The 22,464-nt window shown below is 49.3% G+C and overlaps 3 protein-coding genes across 9 annotated transcripts; 1 reads left to right on the forward strand and 2 right to left on the reverse strand.

Annotated features, from left to right (window-relative positions):
• The first annotated feature begins 62 nt into the window (after nt 1-62).
• LOC113574026 (high-affinity lysophosphatidic acid receptor-like) lies at nt 63-3,498 on the forward strand. Of its 2 annotated transcripts, none has more exons than XM_027004670.2 (3): nt 63-280; nt 826-903; nt 1,080-3,498. In XM_027004670.2, exon 3 carries the CDS (start codon nt 1,174-1,176, stop codon nt 2,302-2,304), a length of 1,131 nt encoding a protein of 376 aa, XP_026860471.2. In that variant the 5' UTR covers nt 63-280; nt 826-903; nt 1,080-1,173; the 3' UTR covers nt 2,305-3,498. The 2 variants fall into 2 exon arrangements, with proteins under 2 accessions (XP_026860471.2, XP_026860470.2); XM_027004669.2 differs by having other exon boundaries at nt 826-896.
• Nucleotides 2,776-14,764, reverse strand: tgfbrap1 (transforming growth factor, beta receptor associated protein 1). 2 transcript variants are annotated; one of them, XR_004775960.1, is made up of 13 exons: nt 14,693-14,764; nt 13,280-13,981; nt 12,180-12,374; nt 9,206-9,360; nt 9,035-9,117; nt 8,075-8,416; nt 7,358-7,415; nt 6,999-7,142; nt 6,556-6,693; nt 6,169-6,328; nt 5,624-6,060; nt 4,945-5,255; nt 2,776-4,758 (listed from the first exon to the last, which is right to left on the reverse strand). XR_004775960.1 is itself a non-coding variant. In XM_027004668.2 (12 exons), the coding sequence occupies exons 2-12, from the start codon at nt 13,965-13,967 to the stop codon at nt 5,061-5,063; spliced, it is 2,595 nt and encodes an 864-aa protein (XP_026860469.2). In that variant the 5' UTR covers nt 13,968-13,981; nt 14,693-14,764; the 3' UTR covers nt 2,776-5,060. The 2 variants fall into 2 exon arrangements, 1 of the variants encoding a protein (XP_026860469.2); XM_027004668.2 differs by having other exon boundaries at nt 2,776-5,255.
• An 821-nt stretch (nt 14,765-15,585) lies between these two features.
• fhl2b (four and a half LIM domains 2b) lies at nt 15,586-20,945 on the reverse strand. Of its 5 annotated transcripts, XM_027004721.2 has the most exons (8): nt 20,830-20,945; nt 20,082-20,169; nt 19,731-19,925; nt 18,576-18,732; nt 17,715-17,889; nt 17,109-17,278; nt 16,820-17,006; nt 15,586-16,092 (listed from the first exon to the last, which is right to left on the reverse strand). In XM_027004721.2, the coding sequence occupies exons 4-8, from the start codon at nt 18,729-18,731 to the stop codon at nt 15,941-15,943; spliced, it is 840 nt and encodes a 279-aa protein (XP_026860522.2). In that variant the 5' UTR covers nt 18,732; nt 19,731-19,925; nt 20,082-20,169; nt 20,830-20,945; the 3' UTR covers nt 15,586-15,940. The 5 variants fall into 5 exon arrangements, with proteins under 5 accessions (XP_026860522.2, XP_035380581.1, XP_035380579.1 ...); XM_035524688.1 differs by lacking the exon at nt 20,082-20,169; XM_035524686.1 differs by lacking the exons at nt 20,082-20,169; nt 20,830-20,945 and adding an exon at nt 20,170-20,191.
• Between the last annotated feature and the right edge of the window lie 1,519 nt (nt 20,946-22,464).

Genomic DNA, 22,464 nt, shown 5'->3' on the forward strand with positions numbered 1-22,464 from the left:
TTTCACGGTGCAAAGTGACACGCGCGCGACCCCGTTGTGCGTCGGCGCGCATCCTCCCGTGAGTGGGCACAGTTCTGCACCAAAGGCGTGCGCACGTCGTTTCGCGTGCGCTAGGTGTGTTTAGGAATGCCAAGAGCAAGAATAGATGTTAAGTCTTGCCGTTCTTTTGATGCCGGTGTTATAATGTTTAGGATCCAGCTGTGAGACTGGTTTGGTGCTCAGGGCTTTGCCTGTTCCGCGGTGTCTTGCTGCGCGGCTGCGTCGCGAAGAGCCAACACGGGTGAGTCCCAGCCTGGTGCATTACACACGATCGCGTATCTGTGGACTATTATACACTGCCAGAGACGATAAATCCAACAGGGTTAATCAAGAGGCGAAAAGAAATTAGTGACGGCATGTGTAGGTATGTGCTGGCTGACGTCCACCCCGTTGTCACTCAAAATATAAGGTGTCATTTTCAAAAGATCCTTATAGTTTTAAAATATAATAATATATAATTATATAGCCAACAGAATACTTGGTACATAAAGATGTTACTACAAAATTGGGGTGTCTGCGAGGACAAGCAGTAATCCTGTGAATCGAAACGGCACGCTGCCTGCAGTCGCGGGTGAAACACTATTTTAGGACTTTATCGCGCTGTCAGAGCTTCTGTTGCCATGGTGCTGCTCTCCGGTCTCCTTGGCAGTGGGGATAGCAATGCCGTGCCGTCGCTCCTCCATGGCATAAAGCCCTTTCTTTTGTGTGTGTGTGTGTGTGTGTGTGTGTGTGTGTGTGTGTGTGTGTGTGTGTGTGTGTGTGTGTGTGCGCGCGTTCTGCTTTCAGGACACGGATTCACCCCGCGAAAAGCAGGGCTCCTCTGCGAGCGCGCCTTCTCGTCCGTGTCCATGACAACAGTAAGCGGTCTGTGCATCTTGTAATAGTCTTTACATGCAAGCTGTGGACACGCTGCACGCTCGTGCTCGTGCTCGTGCTCTGCGCTCCTTCTGCTAATTAGCAGCGCGTGCTTGTGTCTGTTCGGCCCGGGAGGTCAGCGTACAGAAACCTACTGGGTCCCTGTCCTGTTGTGTGCTATTTAGATGCAGGGGAGAGGGGACACCATAGAGGAGGAGGAGAGAGTCCAGACTGCAGCTGCTCGTGCCCGCTAGCGGCCAGGCTGCGCACGCGGTCGTGATGGCCTGCAACGACGACGACAACAGCAGCAGCGGCTGTGGCTTCACGGAGCAGCACGCGCTTAGGAACGTGAGCAAGTTGCAGGCAGAGGCCAGCACGCCCCTGCCCGTGGCTCTCCGCGTGGCCCTGTGTGCTGTAATGGTGGTGATCATCACCGTGGGCTTCTTGGGAAACGCCGTGGTCTGCCTGATAGTCTACCAGAAGGCCGCCATGCGCTCCGCCATCAACCTGCTACTGGCCACGCTGGCCTTCACCGACATCATGCTGTCGCTCTTCTGTATGCCTGTAACCGCCGTCACCGTAGTGGCCGGCGACTGGCGCTTTGGCCCGGAGTTCTGCCGTGTCACGGCCATGCTCTATTGGCTCTTCGTGCTGGAGGGCGTTGCCATCCTTCTGATTATCAGCGTGGACCGTTTTCTCATCATCGTGCAGCGGCAGGACAAGCTGACGCCCGGTCGGGCGCGGCTGCTGATCTCTGCCTCCTGGCTGCTGTCCTTCTGCCTGGCCCTGCCTTCTACGGCTGGCCGCCGCACCCCGGGAAGCCCGGGACACAGGCCGGGCTGCGTCCTGGGTTACGTGGAGTCTCTGCCCGAGCGTGGCTACACGGTCTTGCTGGCGGCGGCCGCCTTCCTGGTGCCCATGGCCGTCATGCTGTTTGCCTACCTGCGGATCCTCAATGCCGTGCGTCGCAACGCCATGCGCGTGCGGAACCACGCATGCCCTGCGGCTGGCCTGGCGGGCAAGACGGGCCTGTCCGCTCCACGGCGCCTCCCACAGCCCAGCGTGGATGTCAGCTTTAAGACGCGTGCCTTCACCACCATCCTCATCCTCTTCCTGGGCTTCTCTGCCTGCTGTCTGCCGCACACTGTGCTCGGCCTCCTGGCTGCTTTCAGCCGGCGGTTCTACCTGAGTCCCCAGTTCTACCCTGCCGCTGTGGGAGCGCTGTGGCTTAGCTACCTGAAGGCCGCGTTCAACCCCGTCATCTACTGCTGGCGCATCCGCAAGTTCCGGGAGGCGTGTGAGGAGTTTGTGCCGGGTCACTGCAGGCTCCCACGTCTCCCTGGCCGTGGACGACGGCGCGTGCGTCCATGTAGCATCTACGTCTGCACAGAGACCCAGTCGGCCATGTAAGCCCAGTCCCACAGAGACCCAGTCGGCCTCCACCCTGCGCACACACCAATGAACTCCATTGAACAAGGTGACACGGACTTTATCTCTTTGCTAACGTTTTAAAAGCCAAAAATTCACATCGGACCAGAGCTGGAATTCCTGAAAGCACACGAAGACCTTTGTTAAGCTGCTAGTGTGAATGAGCCTTTTGAACAGATCGCTAACATGAACTGAACACAGCGATGCTCGAGAGCTCCTTCATCTCTCATTTGGAATGTATTTACATAACCAGCGCGTGCACATGCACGTTTAGTGATTAAAGAGGAAAAGCATATCGGATTCACGTATTGAAGTCTGCTGCTTCATCTGAGCTTTCTGTAACTGACCACAGCTCCATGGCATCCTGGAATAAGCAGGAGGGTCCCACTCAGACCCCTGGACAAGCTGGGAGCACATGTAAGGTGGAAGGAACCAGTCCAAGAGCCCTGGAGCACCAGTAACAAGCATAGTCATGTTTATTAAAACGGTTGTCTTTTACATTTTTGTACATTCCACTTGCACTGGCATTGATGTACAAAGCAACAAACGATAATAAATACAGTATGTACAGCTGAGCACATGTGCATCTAAAAATTCTTGAGTCATTAGAAAGAGGCAGAAGCCCAACTGCACTTTTTGACCAGAGGACTGAAGTTCCGTGTTCTTTATAGGTAGTCCGGGACAGGAAAGTAGAAATTTAATTACATACGACCAGGATAACAGCTACGCAACAACCCCGAAAGAAGCTTCTTGGCCCCTGACGTTTTGAAGCATCGCAAACTGAACGAGGCATCGTAAGAGGCCAGGACCTGAAGCCACCTCAACGTCCACCCCAGTGGTTAAGACGACCAATAAAACTAGTGTATCTGGAAAAATGGGCCAGAGATTTTACATGTTGGAAACAAGTTGCACAAAACCCTACATGGGTCACGTGTGTTCTGATGGGAAAAGCCACTGGAAGGCATGTTTCAATGAATTTTTAATTAGTCTTGTTTCTTTGCTGTGGACATGTAGTTCATTGTTTCATTTATGAAAAGCTGAAATTTCATACAAATTCAACAGTAACTGGTGTTTATTTCCAGTTGAATATATTTGAGTTTTTTTCCCCCTTCATTTCTGAACAGCACCTTCTGCTGTGATAATGCTAAACCCCCAATAAACTGACCCCTATTGTGAGCCAGCGTGTGTTTCTTCTGGAGTAGAGCTGGTTTAGGAACAGTCCATGAGCCAGTAGCATTGTCTCTTCAACAGCAGATGAACGTCTGTACTGTTCCCAGGTCAGTCTCGGGTTGCATTAATATTGACAGTGTAGGCAGTGTTCGTTCTGTGTGCGAGATTTTCAAGAGGCCCTTCAGCAGGGCTGGTGTCCTAATCACACCCCTAATCTGGACCTGTCTGACTCCTTCAGATTAACATAACCCAAGCACCCCTCTAACAGTACACATGCACATCACATCTTGGAAATGTGACATCCTTTTCAAAAACACTCAAATAGCGGGTGCCATGTTATTTTGCAAGATCCCATCTCCTTTTTGACATTCTATACCTTAAAATTACAAATTCAATAAGAAAAATACTCATCACTTTGATCAGAAATTAGTTACAGTTTAGACTTGTTAAGACACAGGATGACAGATCTCAGACATGACCCTGTACACGTGGAGGGACCACAGAGGGGCTGATGGGAAGGGGCAGGTCTCTCACACACGCACACACGCGCACGTAATAACAAGTGCCAGAATCTGTCATCGTGTTCAACATGAATTCTGAAACAGAAGACCTCATCATGTCAAGATGACGTGTGCAGTCGTTTGCTGGGGACAGACACGTCTTCAGAGCAGGACGGTTCACATATCCTTCTCAAGATGTGCTTATCTTGAAACCAAAGTAATATGATTTATAGTATATACACCACACATATTACAATATAGTATTGTAACTGAATTAAAAGACTAAGTGTTTTCACAAAAGATGATCTGGTCATGAGTCCCTTTTATCCATATTATGTCTGCAGTTAAGTTTTATACAACTTTACCAGGACGACTTACTGATTCTGAAACTGCTACAGAAACGTCACTTTCACTCTGCGAGTAGAGATGAAAAGAACTTTGCTGTTAAAGTTAATAAAATGTAAAAAAAGCAAAGTCTTTTGCTTACAGCATTAACAAGCGCTTTTGTGTGCATGACGAGACTAAGACAGGAGCCTCTCTTTAACGTCCAAGCCATCAGTGGATACAGTGGTTTCATCGGATTTGGTAATGGTTAAATCGTTACCATGGAAACCACCCCGGACACTGTCACCCTGGATCATGACTCCTGCTGGATGACGTAAAGACATGCAGACTTCCAGTAGAAGGTCCTGAAGCATCCCACCAGACGCGGGACCCCACGTTACGGGGTACAGCGGTGGACTGAATCATCAACAGATCTCCAGAACTATAAAAAAAATAAACCAGCTCAACAGGATATCAGTGTTGAGAACACACACACACACGGAGTGGGGAGTGTGAATGAACAGGTTCTCATACACAATCACCCGCGCCCACACTTGCACACACCATCTCTACACCCCTCCCTCTCCTTTTACATGTACATGCATAAACCGGCCCTGATCACCGTTACCCACGATGCAGTGTCCATGCGCCTGTGCCTCAGACACCACCCACGTGCCCTTCAGCTGTCCGGGGGCGGGGCGGTCAGCTGCTGTTCCCCGGAGGGCAGCCGAGCCCTAGACGACTTCACGTGTGGTTGCTGGTGTGGGTGCGGTCTAGCCGCCGCTTGATGGGCGTGTCCTGAAGCTTCTGGGCGGCACAGTGGGTGTGTACGGGCGTGCCTCCGGGAAGGCACATGCACTCCGGATCCCTGAAGGTGTTGTGGCACAGATGGCAGCCCTTCTTCTCTGACATGAGGATGGGGCCACCCCGATACTTTAGCTGGGCGTGTGGGCGTGGCAGAGCGAGAGAGAGAGAGAGAGCGAGAGAGAGAGAGAGAGAGAGAGAGAGAGCGAGAGACACACATTTAGTGCTGTCCAGTCAGGTCACTTTCATGCAGCTTTTAAGAACAAAGGTGCAAGGAAATGGAGATTAATGGTAATGTTCATGTTATACTTTGGCAATAAAAATTCTGATTATATTTGGGAGTTGGGCAGGGGGGGGGGGTGTCCTAGTAGTACATGACCATATGATGTTTGACACATTTTTTTAGTTCATCTGGGTAAAATCTTTTTCTTGAAATCAAGGGCAGCAGAATTCCAGCCTGAATGTCCGTTCACCTGCCGGGGCCACACCTACTGTGAACTCACCCTGTCACGGTGTAGCTGCAGGTTCTCCGCTCGGGCGAGCCCCAGTGCAACCTGGGTGGTCCGGCAGGCATGCACGCTCGCCCTCAACGCCCCGCACAGGAAGGGGTGTAGCAACCCCAGAGACCACGCCTCTGGGAGGAGTTTTAAAACCTGCACTGCGTCGAAAACTTCGGAATGGCGGTTGAGCAAGTCCACGGCCTCCACAGCCCGCGGTCCACCAGGCATGTCCGGGTCGAGATATCTGCCCAGAAGATGGTGGTAGAGGCGGCGGCGATGGGCGTGGCCACGGGCCGCCGAAGCCCAGGTGCAGTAGTCCTCGGCGGCCGTGGTGTCTCTGAGCTGGTGAACCAGGATGTGCAGGGCTGTGTCATGCTCGTCCAGTTTACCGTGCAGTATGGCCCTTTCCACCAGCAACAGCTCTGAGTCCTGCAATTTACCTGTCACGACACACACACATCAGTATCGCAGAAGGCCAATATTGTAATAAGGTTCATCATACAATTGTGGCACCCCCAGAAGAGGGGTGGGGAGGAGGGAGGAGTCACCTAGCAGCAGCTGCACTCTGTACAAGCTGGACTCCCTCAGCAAGTGCTGCAGTTTTGTGCGGGCAGAGGCCAGGTGCTCCCGGGTGTCCGCAGGCCGAGACAGGAGCCCCAGCACCTGGTCGGCGTACAGCACGGCCAGGTGGGTGTGGTACTTCTCTCTCTGAGCGCGGGAACACACAGCGTATGAAGCCTGATCAACACTGACCACAGATCCTAACCAGGTAAGGGTCTATTTTTCAAAAACTTGGATAAAAGTACATCATTATTCTGTTTTAATATGCCACAAAGTGGAAAAAAAAAAAAATTATTATTTTTTTTAAAGCAGAAAAACCTGTGACAGTTGTCACAGAAGCACCGGCATTACCTCAGGAAGAGTGCACGACATACCTGAACTTTGCGCTCCAGCACCAGGTGCTCCAGGTACAGCAGGAGGGCTCTGTGGTGCTTCTGCAGGTACGTGATCACGTCATCTGCGTTCAGCAGCTCTTTGGAGATGGGCCTCTTAGTGAAAATCTGAACCCCAATCTGTAAGAAAGACAACGACACATGCACAAAGACTGACTATTTCAGTCGGCATTACCTGCTTGGTTTGCCAAGGTAATGTAAGGTAATGTAATAGTTAGATAACCTCTCCACAGCTAAGTTCTCACCGCACTGAAAGAGTCAGTTATTCATGAGGTAGTACCACAGCTGTTGAGACAATACTACACTACTGCAATTTAATTTGGACAGGTGCGGTAACGTGTGAAATGCGTGCAGATACGCGTGGGCACGGTAACACATGCCAACACGTATGGGCGCGTAACGCCTGCAACGTGTGCAAACGTCACCTTCTGGTCCTTCTGAAGGGCCCAGTCTGCATACTTCCACACCAGGTCCAGGTTGGGGCAGCGGCTCAGGAAATCCACAATGTACTGGAAGAGGTTGGTGCACGTGGGGTCACACAGGTCTCCATTAACCACTCGCACCCACAGCTGCAAATCATACACACTCACGTCACTGCTGAAGCGACACATCTCAGCAAGGCATTCCAGCTTGTCAAACTTGCTGCTGGACTGTAAACAGAAGCCTCGGAAACTGCTTTTACACCATCTTGGCTAACCATCAGCATCTAGACAGTTGGATTAGAGAGTATTCTTCACACAGGCAAAGCTAAGGTCAGCACTTCCTGTCTGGGCTGAGATCTTACCTGCAGTGCGACTGCATCCTGACCATTGTAGTGATAGAGAATCCCAAGTGCAAAGTACCTGAGAGCCAACAGAAAGGCCATTAGCCCGGAACGAACACACACACAGCTCAACAAGACCAAGCTACTGTTCAGCGGTAGCATTTATGAGCATTTTATCTATGCGCTGTCATGGCAACAGCAAGATTCTTCAAACATATAGAGTATTAGGACACCCAACCATCCATCAGTCTGCACATCAAATTAAACAAACGGAAAAACAAAACAGCGGCACCTCAGGGTTCAACTGTAGGGCCGATCACATTCTTACACCAGCAAATCCAACAGGGCAGCAAAGTACATAACCAGACAACCGTTGGTGATTTGATTACTGGCACCACAGAAGGTTACAACAGAAAAGAAGCCAATGTGCTTTAAGCATCTAGGCTGAGTTCAGAGCAACCTCAGTCTTCTGGTTAGTAACACCACAGCAGGATGAATACTTCAGGCCACATTTCATCTGAAGTGTTCACCATGGTGGTTTTTGTAACAATATGTAATAAAACAGAACAAACAAACCATTTTTTATACAACCTTTTTATTCTGTAAGAATGCTAAGAAAAAGGTTTTTGAATAACAAAGCACTACTGTAAACAGCTCTAGACAAGAGGCATGATATAGCCATAATATTTTCTAAATTGAGCCTTTCCTGCCGCTACAAGCATTTGTGTCGCCGCTGACCTGTGGTGCTTCTCCAGCCAGGGGGCGCTGTCAGCCAGCAGACAGGCATTCTCCGAGGCCAGCAGGTCCAGCAGGCTATCGTGACCCGCCTCAGCGTAAAGTTTCAGCAGCGCTGTGTCCACATCCTCGCGGAAGCCATTGGCGGCCTCGCCGGCTCGCGCCTCGCGCAGGTAGCCGATGAGGAAGTGCTTACAGCGCTCGACCTTTTCCGGGTCTCCCTGCGCCAGCTGGCTGAGGTCAGCGAACTCGTGCAGAGGAGGCTGGCAGCGCGTAAACGAGGACGAGGCGGGCAGCAACAGCGGGTACAGGGAGATCAGCTCACGCACGTCCAGCTGCCCTCTCCTGTCAGGCAGAGGGCACTGTGAGGAACCCACGTCTGTTCGTGGACGGCCACTACCCCGAGAACTTTGGTGGCCACCACATCCTGCCACACCTCATATGACAGCCAGGCATGTTGAAATGGGATTTGGAATAAAATCTGGAATGTGACGAGATCTACAGGCGTAGGGTTAGCATGACTTGTGCCTGGCATCAGATTTCAAACAATCTTCAACTGGCACAACGTGTCTCTTCTGTTTCCAGTGAATAAATTTTTAAATGCCAAGACATTTAATTACAAGATGATTGTCCAAATGGCATCAGCAAACTACCGAAGGAAAGCGTTTTTAATTTAGAAATTAGACGTCACATCACTCTCAATTCATCCTTAACAGTAAGAGGAAAGCATCAGACGCCAATGCGACACTGGAAGTCTGTGATTGTGTTATATTAGTTCCTGCAGCACTACAGACATGGTAGATTAAGTCATGGTCAAACATGTTTCTGTTCCTCTGTGGTTTATACAGGGACAGGTGCACAATTAACTGTTAATTAACTGCCTTCAATCAGCTTCTGGATCATCTGGGCATGAGTGGCATCTAACAGTGTTAATTACACGACACAATGAGGCACTTCATTCACCTAAAATGCTCTTTCGCTTCGGAGAACTGCAGCTGCCCAAACTGGATGAATCCTGCTTGCTGGAGAATTCGTTTGTGTAACATCTGGAGAGGAGGAGAGCGAGAGAGACATTCGTTCAGCGGTGGCGCAGATGGCAGGGCCGCCCCGTCGTGCCGCTTCCCGACGGATCACCTGGAACTTGTCTTTGGGAATGTTTCTCTGCGCGCCCTCCGTGAGGACAAGCGCCTCCTCCACGCGGCGGCTGGCCAGCAGGTCCTGGATCTGGGTCTCCAGGGGCAGAGGCACCAGCACGAACACTGCCTTTGTGGAGGCCAACAGCACCTTCCCTGAGAGATGCACAGACGAAGGAAGGCGTTAGCTGCACAGTTCCGCATACACACTGAGCAAATGACTGACCGTGTTCATCAAGACCTTTCAGGTGCTCTGGTTCTTGTGTGTCAGTACTGGATTTAGTGTTTTCAGTTCCAGGTTTCTGGATATGAAAAATACACGAGATTTTGCAACAAAGACAATGCAGGCTACAGAAAAGCCAACAAATGTTTTTTGTTCACTGGTACTAAAGTTGATAAGCCCGTGTGTTGAGTCATCTCGGGTGCTCTATGATGATTCTGAGCTCATAACCTCTATGCAAACTGGTGTAAACACCTCTGTAGACACTACTTCTGTCAATGAGCTCATACATGTGTTTAATTCTATAATATAAAAACACTGGAATGTTCCACTTGTACTAGCAGGCTACTCTGACTAAGGTCCTACTTAGAATGACTATTTTGTGTTTACATAAAGCAGAGTTTTCCTGGAATACCATCATATCCAAACGGTACAGCATCCGGTCCTACTGCACATTCGCCAGTGGGCTCAACCCCAGGCACGCCGTGAGCCGCAGAGGGGTACTACAGACTCCAGCCAGAGGAAGAGAGGTGGGGGAAATGAGAAAAATTCAAAAGTAGGTCAGCGGTAGATGACCTTGTGTGGCGGTACGACAGCAACGGCAGAGGTGCTCACGGTATGCAAGCCTTGAGCGAGGTGCTACGTTAATATAAAGGACCAGGCGTATTCAGAGAGGACACAGCAGGATGTCAGGCCTGATGGTGGAGGCACTCTGCACCAACAATGGTGACAAAGGCACAGCACAGGGCTCGCAAACCAACTACACTTAAGTCAAATGTAAACCAGTAGAAAGGTATTAGGAGATCAGAAAAGAGCTTACCACGCTAAGCCAAAAAAAAAAACTGAGAATGACTTGCTACACCATCAAAACATGGGAAAATTAAACAGGGAGAAGGTGTCTTCTTTTGGCACTGAAATGTCTGGTACTTGCCCCCAAATTGTATTTGATCGTATTATATCTTGTATTTGATGGTATGATATCTTAGAGTACCTCTCAGTCTAGGATTCAGCACTCACTCTTGGTTTTGAAAGGATCTGGACTTATGGGTATTTTTGGATACTTTTCTGAGTAGACAGCTAAGCATTTTTCTAAAGACAGCACGATACCAGTTTTTCTGGTACCGATCTGATATAATATTGCCCAATATTGATACAGATCCAATATTTTTTCATTAAAAGCCACCATTGAGCTGTAGTTTAGTTGGGGAAACTGATATATCATATGCTATTTTACAGATGTCATGCATGGATGACAGATACTCTTATTATAAAATTACAAATTATAAAAAACTAAACAAAAACAATTATTACAAGACTGAAATATTAATTTTTTTCCTTCCATTGCCTTTCACTCAGTGTCTCTCTTGTGAGATGATGTTTACTGCCTTGGTCATCACCTGCTTGGTTCTCAAATTTACGCATGCACGCACACTCTTTCATTGTCTATGCTCAGTACATCTGCCTGACTCACTCACTCACTCCTGAAAGCTATGTTGTAGTTTGTCTGCATTTTGTCTGATTTCTGAATGCGACTAATTCCACATCGACTTAATAACCTTCTGTTTTTGTGAATTTCAGCGGTGAACTGCTGTTCTACACACCAAACACTAAGTGAGCACGCATGACAAGTACTATACACCAGGCACACCAATACTGGCTCTGGTTATGTCAGCTTTCTGCTGCTGTCTCCTTTTCACGGCCCTGAATTTCTTTAACTCAACGGTCAAACTGGAAACGTCACCGTTTATTTCTTTAAAGAACGGATTAATAGATCAATTCACAGCTGATCTTGGATATGGCAGTGCTAAAACACAATTTTGTCAACTTTAAATACTCCCACTAGTCTGTTCCCCACATTGTGCATCACACTGACAGCAATGGAAATCACACTGTGTGAGTGCCTGGATTTGCATCTGAATGTAACAGTTTAATTGTTATGGGAAGACAACGCTGCTTAAACTACAGCAGTCTACAAACTGTGCTCAAACAAGCCCAATTGTCATCATGTGACCTGCTAAAACTACTCTGGCTGTCATCACATGTGCTGCATTGCTGGAAAAGCACTGATGTGCTATTGTCATGCTGAGTTTGTGATGGTATTTGATTTGAAATTTGATATTGGCCCGATTCCGATACGGGATATCGGACTGGTGCCATCTCTACACTTTTGTAAGCCGCTCTAGATAAGAACATCCAATAAGAATGGGACCTCACAAAACTCGTCTGAGAGCTTTACTCCAGCTAAATATCCAAAAGGTTCGATCCCTAGTTGAAGGTTTGTGGTACTATGCCTTTGAGCAAGATACTGAACCTCACACTGCCAGCCACACACATTAATAGTTAAAGCAAAGCCACTGTGGAAAGCACCCTAGGGTCAGCGTAGCCAGGGCAGAGGACAGCAAACCCAGGCGTTTCATGTGGCCTATTCCATGGAGGCTCCACCCAACGTCTCCGTCACATTGCCCTCTCCTTTATGGAGCACACCCGTGCTCCACCACACACACCCCCTTCAACCACACTGTGCTTCACACCATCCCCTCACAGCCGGGGGTCCTCTGAACATGGCCACACTCCCATCCCACACCACAGCCTCCAACCCAGTTCCCCCACACATTTACCCCTCCAAACACACATCTACAGGGAACACCTGAGCATCTGTCTGGCAAGAGGATGTGTGGGGGAAAAAGAGAGAGAGAGACACAGAGAGAGAGAGAGAGAGAGACAGAGAGAGAGAAGCCCGTGGCAGGTTTCAAACCTTCGAAGTCCTGCAAGACGTGTCCCTCTCGGAAGGAGAGCGTCTGCTTGAGCTGCTGGTCCAGCATGCTGTGCACGGTGACGAAGCCCTCGTCCAGGGCCACCACGTAGGGGAAACACACAGCTGCAGCAAGCACGCCCTCTGACCAGCTTACCGGTGCGCGCTGGGATATGCCCTCTGCATTAGCAAACATCCCTGAGAAAAAGAGAGAAAGGGAGAGACAGTGAGAGAGACAGGCAGTGAGAAAGGGAGAGATAGTGAAGGAGAAAGAAGCTTGACTCGTCGAGCTTGGTCACTATGATGACATACACAGTGGGGAGAAAAGCCTGGTGTGTGATCAATGCCACACACACTCTACAAGCAGCAAACTCACCTGATAAAATGGTTAATTCACTATGCAGCACCCAAAAATCTTCTTTAAACCACACAGCTCTGAGAGGGAGCCTCTCTCTGACCCCAAATCGAGTTGTATCTTTAATGTCCTGAGTCAGTTTCACAATTAACTCACTTACCAGCAATAAAACCAGCATTTCATGCTGAAGCCACTGAATAGTGCAAGAGAAAAAGAGGCCAGAGATGAGATACAGCACCTCTAACAGAGAGGTTATGTCCCTGGCACGCTAAAGAGATGGCACCTCTAACAGAGAGGCCAAACACTAGACTGCCTCACAGTGCCAGGGGAGAAAAGGGTTATGAGAGAACAATGAGTTTATTTTTAAGATTCCATATTCAGACAACTGATCAGCAAAATCCCTGTCTTTCTGTGTCTAGCACTGCATGTACGAGCATTTAAATAGATGTCCTGGGTTCATGATCACCCCTGCGTTACTCCACTTGAGCACTGGTATGTATGAAAGGTCTATAGGGACTCTACAGGGCCGAGACTAACTCAGCTCTAACTAGGACTAAACTAAGTGGTAACTCACTTCAGGGTTATAGAGGCTGTGTGCCCTTATGGAGCTCTGCTGGATAACACTGCATTAAACATACCAGTCCCAGCAGAACATTAAGAACCACGTGGAGAAAACACTACAGTCAGAGATCCCCCATGAAGACAAAAACTCGCTCTCGCTATGGATGTTCGCAGGGGTTGAGCTCACCGAGGCCCCCTGGGGCGGCCAGGAGAAACTCCTCCCTGCCGATCCTCTTCACGATGGGCTTCCTCTCCTGGCTGTTGTAGGGGAAGAGATCCTGTGACACCCCCGTGCTGTAGTTCAGAATCATGTACTGCATGGGCAATGCCAGGCACAGGAAGTAGCCGTCCATCGCGAGCGCGCACGGCTGCTCAGGTGTGACCACTTCCTTCAGCACCTGCACGCGGTCCTCGTGCACAGTGCAGATGTGGACAGCCCGTCGCCGTGCCGACACAACCGCCATCTCCACGCAGAAGGCATCGCCCGTCACCGGGTTCTCGTTCACAGAGAACGCCGTTACGCCCCGGAGCTTTGCTCCACCGGATGGAACTGCTTCCAGTGTGAGCATGTCTACCAATGAGATAGCGGCGTCACAGAGGACCACGAGCCTGTCCAGGGCAGACGCCGCCTTGAGCTCAGCCGCCGGCTTCTTCGAGTTCAGCACCTTCTGCAGGAGCTTCTGAGTCCTGTAGGTGTGCCTGCCCTTGGCCGTGGTGCGCGCCTCCAGCAGGAAGTGATGCAGGACGCAGTCGCTGGTGCACACGTACAGGTGCTCGCCACAACACTCGATGCACTCCACGGCGGCGCGCGCCTTCTCGGCTGTCAGCTGCTCCCACTCCACGGCGGGCACGAGCTCGAAGGCCTTCACACTCATGCTGCCGTTCACATCTACGCGGACACACAGGTGGCACAAAGCACGCGCACGGTCATGAGCGCGCACTGGCTTCGAGTTTTAACCGCACGGGACGGTATTTAATGCTTCGTAATAAACGGGTGTATTAAAAAAAAAAGCTCGTTTCCATTCGGTAATGGACAAAGTGTTCCCAGAAAAGCAAAACAGGCTAACCAGCTAGCTGTAACAAGCGCCAACATCAACCTGTAGCACATCTGCACATCTTACCAGCGAGACGATATCAACGGTTCTACGAATTAGGCGTGTTATAGTGATATTATTGTGGTATTTTATATACTCTCGGCAGTGACGGTTTAAAGTGACTAGCTAACCTGCTAGCTGTCAAAACAGCCAGCGGCTAACATGCTAACTAACTGAACTAACCTAATTACCGTTTAACGGCTCGGTTAAATGTACCCCGTCTCACGGGTGAAGCCCCTACTATGAGCCACCAGGAGTTTATAAGACCTGAAGGTTCCAGCCGTTAGTCGATTTTACTGACATTTCTGTCCAACACATTAGCGTTAGTTGCTCGAGCCAGTGCTAGTACGCTAGCTAGGTTAGCTCACAGTAACCCCGAAGAGCCGCCCGCTCGTGGCTGATAACGGAGACTTAACTGCGGCGATGTGGTGGAGCCCTGTCGAGGTGCCACTCCCACACAGACATGCGGAGAAGAGACGGGCAGCGGTCAGAAAAGCCGTCCTTACCCCAGCACTGCGGCTCTGTGTGCGGACAGATGCGCTCCTCGGCCTCCCTGCTCCGTCTGAGGCGAGCTTCCGGCGCTGCGCCAGCCATATCCGGTCACGTGGTTGACGCTGCCGTTCGGAAGCGAGAAGTGTGACGGGCCCCTCTACGGACACGTGTACGTGCACGATCCGTTGTTCCCAGTAAGCGAGCTAGTGCTTGCTGATGGGAGAGTGGGATCACTTTTTACCATTCCTGTTTATCATTTTAGGCTGCCATAATCGTTTGTCCCGTGGGATGCTTTCCCAGTCTCATGAGCTGGCTGGTGATACCAGAATGGAACCGGCTATTCTTGAGGCTTATTTTATTGTGCCTTGGATGGTGTTCAATAAATACCTTCTTTTATTTTCTCTACCACCATGAATCTTGACTCTCATTGCCTGCTGAGTGTCTGAAGTTGCACGACTATTCTCATAGAAAATATTCCATGACACGGGTAAGGAGATTAATTTGCTAGACTTCATAAAATCATGATTACGAGTCCGATTTCCTTGGGATTAATTCCTATGGACACCACTAGAGGGAGCTACACGGGGACAGACTCACATGGGCCGCTTACATGTGGACACACCGACACAGGACCTATACACAGGTACAGACACCACTGGCTGCTTTCGCACACAGGAATGTGCAGTAAGAAGGTGTTTGTCCTGGTTTTGTCATCAGTTTCCACCGAACCATCGTCTTCAGTAAGATTAGGATGGCCGACTGCATGACCCTCCCGCTGTGAGCACATATTCATATCTTTCACTGAAAACAGTCAATTTTAAAGGCTTTAAATACTTTGGCTTATTCATATTTCAAATGAAAGAAATAACTGATGATTCAGGCCTCTTAAAGAATAAGATCACAGGTCTTGCTGTTTGGGGTTATTTTATTGATAGACACTGCATACAGAAACTCTGGAATTTTTAGTACTCAACTGTTTGTTAATTTCTATGTCACTTCTTGGAAATCTGTATTTGAACTTTCACGCATCTTATAAAACATTTTTGTGTTTGGCTGCTGTCCTAGCCTTGTATATCAATTTATACTGGTGCGATGATGATAAAATAAACAGCTGAACAAGGAATAAAGAATAAAACTGCCAAAGACATTACTATTTAACTGTAATATTTGAAGAAACTTTGGTTAGGCTAAAAATAATCTGGGGTAAGATGTAAATAGCCAGATGTTTTTAACCAGATGTTTAACCAGATGTTTTCGTCCGCTCAGACGTCCTTGCCACACTCGGGACAGAGGATGTCATCCCTCTCAGTCAGGAAGCCGCGGCCCACCAGCGACACGGAGCACTTCTTACAGTTGAAGCAGCCGTTGTGCCACTGCCGCTCCTCAAAGGAGACGTACTTACTGCCACCCAGGCCTGCGGATAGCATGATGGGTCAGAACAGACCCGGTCAGACCCAGTCAGACCCGACCAGACCGTCAGACCCTATTAAACCCAGTCAGACCTGACCAGACCCAACCAGACCGTCAGACCCTATTAAACCCAGTCAGACCCGACCAGACCCTTTCAGAACCAATCAGTCAGGTCCAGTCACACCCAGCAGGAAAAATGCAAAACATTCATCATTGCTAATGCAATGACAATAACGTCCTTAGGGTCACCACAGCAGTGACCCCACACACAGACTCCTGTGTTGGTGGGACAGTCTATGTCTTTCTGACATATCCAGCTGCCAGGTTCCTAACTTATTGAATTTTCCAGTTCTGTCTTCTGTGTTTACTTGGAGCTCTAATAATTGTACAGTATCATAACGCAACACTTGGCTACACTTGTGTCATTGCCCAGTACGTTGTCCCTGAGAACATCGTCGTGTTCTGCACTTTCTGTCCACACTTTGAAGGAACATTTTTTCATTTCAATATAATTGTATATCACAAAGTCCTACTTGTGTTCAGTGTAGAGTTACAGTGTAGAGCATGTAGACTCGATTTACATGAGACTGAGGCGTGTTTAGCTGCTTAAAGAATACCTTACCTGTCAGAAAAGAGCCCAGAGCATTTATGTGCATATACGTGTGTTCGTCTCTGTTTGCACACGTACGTGTTTGTGTCTGTGTGTGAAGAATGTGGGGGAGTGTCCATACCACTGATAGGACTGGTACAGGACGCACACTTCTTGGCGTAGAGGCCACAGAAACAGCTCAGGCAGTATGGGAAGTCGTCACAGGAGGTGAAACGCTGGCCAGACAGCGGCTCCTTACAGCCAGTGCACAGGAAGCAGTCCTTATGCCATGGCTGATCGTGGTAGGTCACGCCCCCAGTGGCGATTGGCTGAGAGGAAACATAAGAGGGAGGAGTTTATGTTCATGTTCTTCACACAGGTGTGATGACTCAGTGGGTTAATGTGGGGGCTCTAATGCTCGTCAGCGCCACCTTTTTGCAGTGGACGCACTGCATGGCGAACTGCTTCTGGTAGCAGGGCACGCAGAAGATTCCACCGTCCTTGGGGATGAAGCTCTTGCTGCCGATGGGCTGCTGGCACCGCCGGCAGGTGAAGCACGTCTCGTGCCAGCTGCTGCCCTGGTGCTCCAGCTTCCTGGAGCCTGGGCAAGGAAAGGCATCAATTAACATCAATTAAAATACTGAAATAACAGAAATGACATAGTTAGTGATGACACAACAGATGACAGTGATGACAAAACAGAGATGACAGTTAGCGATGACATAACAGAGATGACAGTTAGTGATATAACAGATGACAGTGATGAAAATCAGAGATGACAGTGATGACAAAACAGATGACAGTTAGTGATGACATAACAGAGATGACATAGATAGTGATATAACAGATGACAGTTAGTGATGATATAACAGTGTTATATCATCAAAGTTAGTGACTAGGTCCCAACTAGTCAGCACCTCCTCACCACCTCCTTGGCTCCGCCTACTCAAGTGCTCAGCACTGCCCATCAACCCTTCACCTACTCTAAGAGCATTCGGCCCTGCCTACTCACTGACCGCTTGGCCCCGCCTACTCACCAGGCATGATGGTTGTCTTGCACTCCTGGCACTTGGAGGAGTACTGGTTGGAGAAGCACTCAGTACACAGCAGCTGCTCATCTCTGGTGGAGAAGGGCTTGTCCGCCAGCAAGCACTCACAGTGGAAGCACTGGAAGCAACCTTCATGCCAGTGACGGTCCTTGTACGACAGGTCCTGCATGGGTCAGCACACAGACACACACAAAACAACATGAAACATGAGACTGATCTACAGGATCTGCAGGTTCAGAAGAGGGGCACATTTACAGGGTTTAGTGGGATTAACACTGTGCACTAACCCCAACACTGTGCACTAAACCCTAACCCTAAGCACTGTGCACTAAACCCTAACCCTAAGCACTGTGTGCTAACCCTAACAGTGTGTACTAACCCCTAACCCTAACAGTGTACACTAAACCCTAACCCTGTGCACTAAACCCTAACCCTAACCCTGTGCACTAAACCCTAACCCTAACCTTGTGCACTAAACCCTAACCCTAACCTTGTGCACTAAACCCTAACCCTAAAACTGTGCGCTAACCCAAACCCTAACCATGTGTCTGGTTTTAAGGAGAGCTGCACCTGTTCTGCCCACTGGGACACCGTGATCTCTTAGAACTATCCACCTCCTGTGGACCTGGGCGATCGGCCCACAGACCAAATATAGAAGTCCTTAATCCCAGACCCTACCCATCTAAACACTGATCCACGCCAACACACTAGACCAAGAATACCCTAGACATTGGTTTCAAATGAAGGTAGCACTGAGCTGAGCTGAATGAAGTTACATCAGGATTTGTTCCAGGCTACCTTAAATGAAAGCATCACAGGATCAGTGGAGGCATGTGTTGAGGAACGTACCCTGCTGCTACAGCCAATGGGCTTCTTGCAGTTCTCGCAGGTGTTGGAGTAGAGGTTCTCATAGCACCTGACACAGTAGGGGTGCTCCTCCCGCAAAACATACCTGTTCCCGAACAGGGACTCCTTACAGTAGTGACAGTCGTAGCGCTCTGCCATACTGAAACAGAATGAGGAAAGTGCTATCACATCCCTGCCTAACTACAGGACAGAGTAATGCCCCAGTGCTTCTGAACACAAGCGAGAGCTGCATGTGCTACTGTGCTGCAGCACAGTATTCAAAGACACAGACTGCGTGGAGGAGAACCCACAGGGTTCTTGGCAGTGAGCGCTGCTCTCCCATTGGCTGGAAGGTGGATAGATCAGACCTTCTAAAGCAGCTTCCGGAAGCATGTGAGAGTGACATCAGCAGCTGTTGCATGTCCCCCTGAGGTAAGCCTACCCCTGTCCCTCTGTGATCCCCTGGGACAGCGTCCAGACCAGCAGAGATGAACTCTCACTGCACCCTCTGTCTCTGACATCAAGCTCCATCCAGCGCGGCATGCCATATGTTCTGTGGTCCATAGAGTCAGTGCACTGCCCAACATCACTCATACTCATCACAGGAGACGGGTTTCAGACTGCGCTGAAGGTGGGTGGATTATTAACTTTGGCCTCGTGGTGTGGGAGTGGAGCCGCAGTGGAACTTTCTGGAAACTTCAACCTGCTGTTCTCATGTTTTGCTCCTGGATTTAGGCCCTCAGGTACCCGACACCCTCCGAGGGGCATCGGGATGAGATGACAGGATGAGCCGCTCTGAAACGTAGAGATCTTTGGCAGACTCTCTCATTCTCATGGTTTTAAAGTCTCTGGCGGGAACGAGAAGGGCCATCACTCCAAACATATCTACACTAATCCCCGCTGACACTGCACACACCAGAGCTCGCCTGGTCACTGCCTCTCAGACCTGGTTTATTTTAACCTGTTATTCAAAGATGACACTAAATTCATATCGTACGTACTGGATCGCTCAGAATTCCCAGAGTTTCTGAACAAAGTGTAAATTCACACAAGGGTCGACTATTGTTGTGAGCAGACTCAAGATAGTCAGAGAGAGAGAGAGAGAGAGAGAGAGAGAGAGAGAGAGAGCATGAGAGAGAGAGAGAGAGCTCGTCAGACCTGCTGGCTGAATGGTGCCTCTTTTATGTCTTCAGCTGCACGCCTGGTGCCAGTGATGGGCACGGGATCTGACAACGTTGCCGTGGTGCCAGCTGTCTCTCCCTCCTCTACCTCTGACCATCCCAGTACTGACACACCCAAACCATTCAGTCTCACACACACACACACACACACACACACACACACACACACAGCCTGCAGGGGCACATGACACAGAGTGCTAATTAAAGATGAGAGGGACCTCAAAGGGTACTTTGGAACCAGAACCCAGAGAAGCAGAGACAGATGGTTACACACACACACACCACAGTCCACGGAGCCTGAGCACACAGCTGAAAACAGATGACCAACCTGCCTCAGAGAAGAGTTCAACCACGGGGTGTGTTTCCCCAAACCTGCCTTAGAGAAGAGTTCAACCACAGGGTGTGTGTCCCCAAACCTGCCTCAGAGAAGAGTTCAAATCACCCACCTCAGTCTAGCTCATATGCGCCGCTGCTCTCATGCAGATGTGGGGGCCTCACCCATTTTCTGTTCAAAATGTAAACATTCACCCCGCTCTGTATGGTACGGCTGCGAGCAACTCACCAGCCTTGCTAGACTCGACGGTAACAGACTTTACAACTAGTGTGGGGCCACTGTTTAAATAAATAGTTCATAAGTGAATAAGTGTATAAGTGAACATGTGAAAGTAAATGTTGAGATGAGAGTGGTAAACTGATTAGCTTGATAAGAGACACCAGTAGTAGTGTGGTAACCAGTAGTAGTGTGTAAACCAGTAGTAGTGTGGTAACCAGTAGTAGTGTGTAAACCAGTAGTAGTGTGTAACCAGTAGTAGTGTGGTAACCAGTAGTAGTGTGTAACCAGTAGTAGTGTGTAAACCAGTAGTAGTGTGTAAACCAGTAGTAGTGTGTAATCAGCCATGAGTCATGAGGGGGGATTAAGAGTAGCTCTAATAACCCAAGAGGTGAGACGAGACAAAAAGAAGAGAAAGAAGAGAAAAAGAAAGAGAAGAAGAGCGAAGAAAACGAGAGAAGAGAAAGACGAGAAGAGAAAAAGAAGAGGTGAGGAGAGAGGCATTCAGGCAGTGTGATGCCCCTACCTGAGTTCTGCAGTGTTTCTCCCTGCTGTCCTGCTGCCTGGTGTCTGCAGCTGCCCCGGAGGCAGAGGGGCAATACAGCCTCTGCTCTTTATTGGATTACTCCCCCTACAGGAAGAGCAGTGGGGTGACGGGGGCAGGCGGGACTTTATCAGGAACTATAAATACAGAGGCATGGCACGGAGGCCCGAGGTAACCCTCGGGCACGACCACTTATGGAAGAGAGGAGGGGACACACTAGTGCTCGTCAAGGATCTGCCAGTCCACCAAACCTTTTTGCAATACAAGATGTCCAATAACACGGGGTTATACAGACCAGAAACCCTCACAGATGCAGTTCTTATCTGCAGCCTCGTAAAAGCTCGTACTCACACTCACTCAGAGGAGATGTGAGGCCAGGAGTCTGGACATCTGCCCCGCGGACGTCTGCCCGTGCCCTCTCCACGCCCCACACAATGACACGATGGAGCTCTAACCAGAGAATGCTGGTGTGGAGACTCAGCTCACCACCTGCGGTCACCGTGGCTGACCAAACATAGTGGTGCCTCCCTTTAGAGAGCAGAGAGGCTTACAGAGCATGGGGGGCCTGAACAATCCCTGGACAGTCCTAGGAGGTAGCAGCATTGCTCCTGATCTTTCAAACAGCAGTTCTGCTGCATGTGTACCAGGGTGGGTGGAGTGTGGTGGATTAGTAGATGATGTATTAGATGATGTCTGCCTGGTCACCATGGTCACCCTTTCCCCCCCAGCACTTTCTCACATAACGTAATCAGAGGCTTGGGGACATTCTTCTAGCTGTCACCCAGTAGGACCTCAGACCTTGAGTCCATTGTCAATTGACACATGTCCCTCCGCCAGTGTTCCTCAGGCATTCTGTGCATTTGGATGGCTAGCAGGGTCTTCATTAAGTCTTCGGATTTCAGGATGTCCCAAGGGGTCATCATAAATCATCGCTCAGCAGTTACTGCTGGATGCGTGTGCTGGGAGGTAGCTTCCCTCTACAAGATAAAGGGTGGTTGTAGACGATTATTAGTGCCCTGCTTTATGATTTTTCAGAAATTAGAAAACGCTAAACATGGAAATAAAAAAAACAAAAACTTCTTGGTCAGAGGAAAAGTATGATACAATAATAATGATGACTACACAAGTATAACCCACAGGTCAAATCAAGTTAATCATAATTCACATTATATTTCACAGCTGTGGGCTTTAAATAAGGAGATTACGGGTTACTGATTCAGTCCTAAACTACAAGAATACTTGCATATAGTCCAGAAGAGATATAATCTAGACGCAATATAGTCTAGAAGCCCACATAAATATAGCTAAACTTCAGACATACCCTCAGAGTCACTGTTCTCCACTGACAGCAAGCAGAAGAGTTATTAGTGTCTTAATCTTTTTCCTACATACCAAGGGGCGTCATATGCTAGTGAAACGTCTGCCACACTGATCACACTGATGAAGTGCATGATCAGTATGGCTTCAGAGCGGAGGCTCCAGTGCACATGCCCTCTAGCACACCTGGATTAGACGCGAGTCTCTGCCCAGAGCTAAGGCCAAAATAAGAATAGTGGTGTCAGGTGCAGCTCGAGCCCGGCATGTCGAGGTCAGGACAAACCCCCCCAATCACTGCCA

The sequence above is a fragment of the Electrophorus electricus genome, chromosome 1, assembly GCF_013358815.1.
Source record: "Electrophorus electricus isolate fEleEle1 chromosome 1, fEleEle1.pri, whole genome shotgun sequence".
NCBI lineage: Eukaryota > Metazoa > Chordata > Actinopteri > Gymnotiformes > Gymnotidae > Electrophorus > Electrophorus electricus.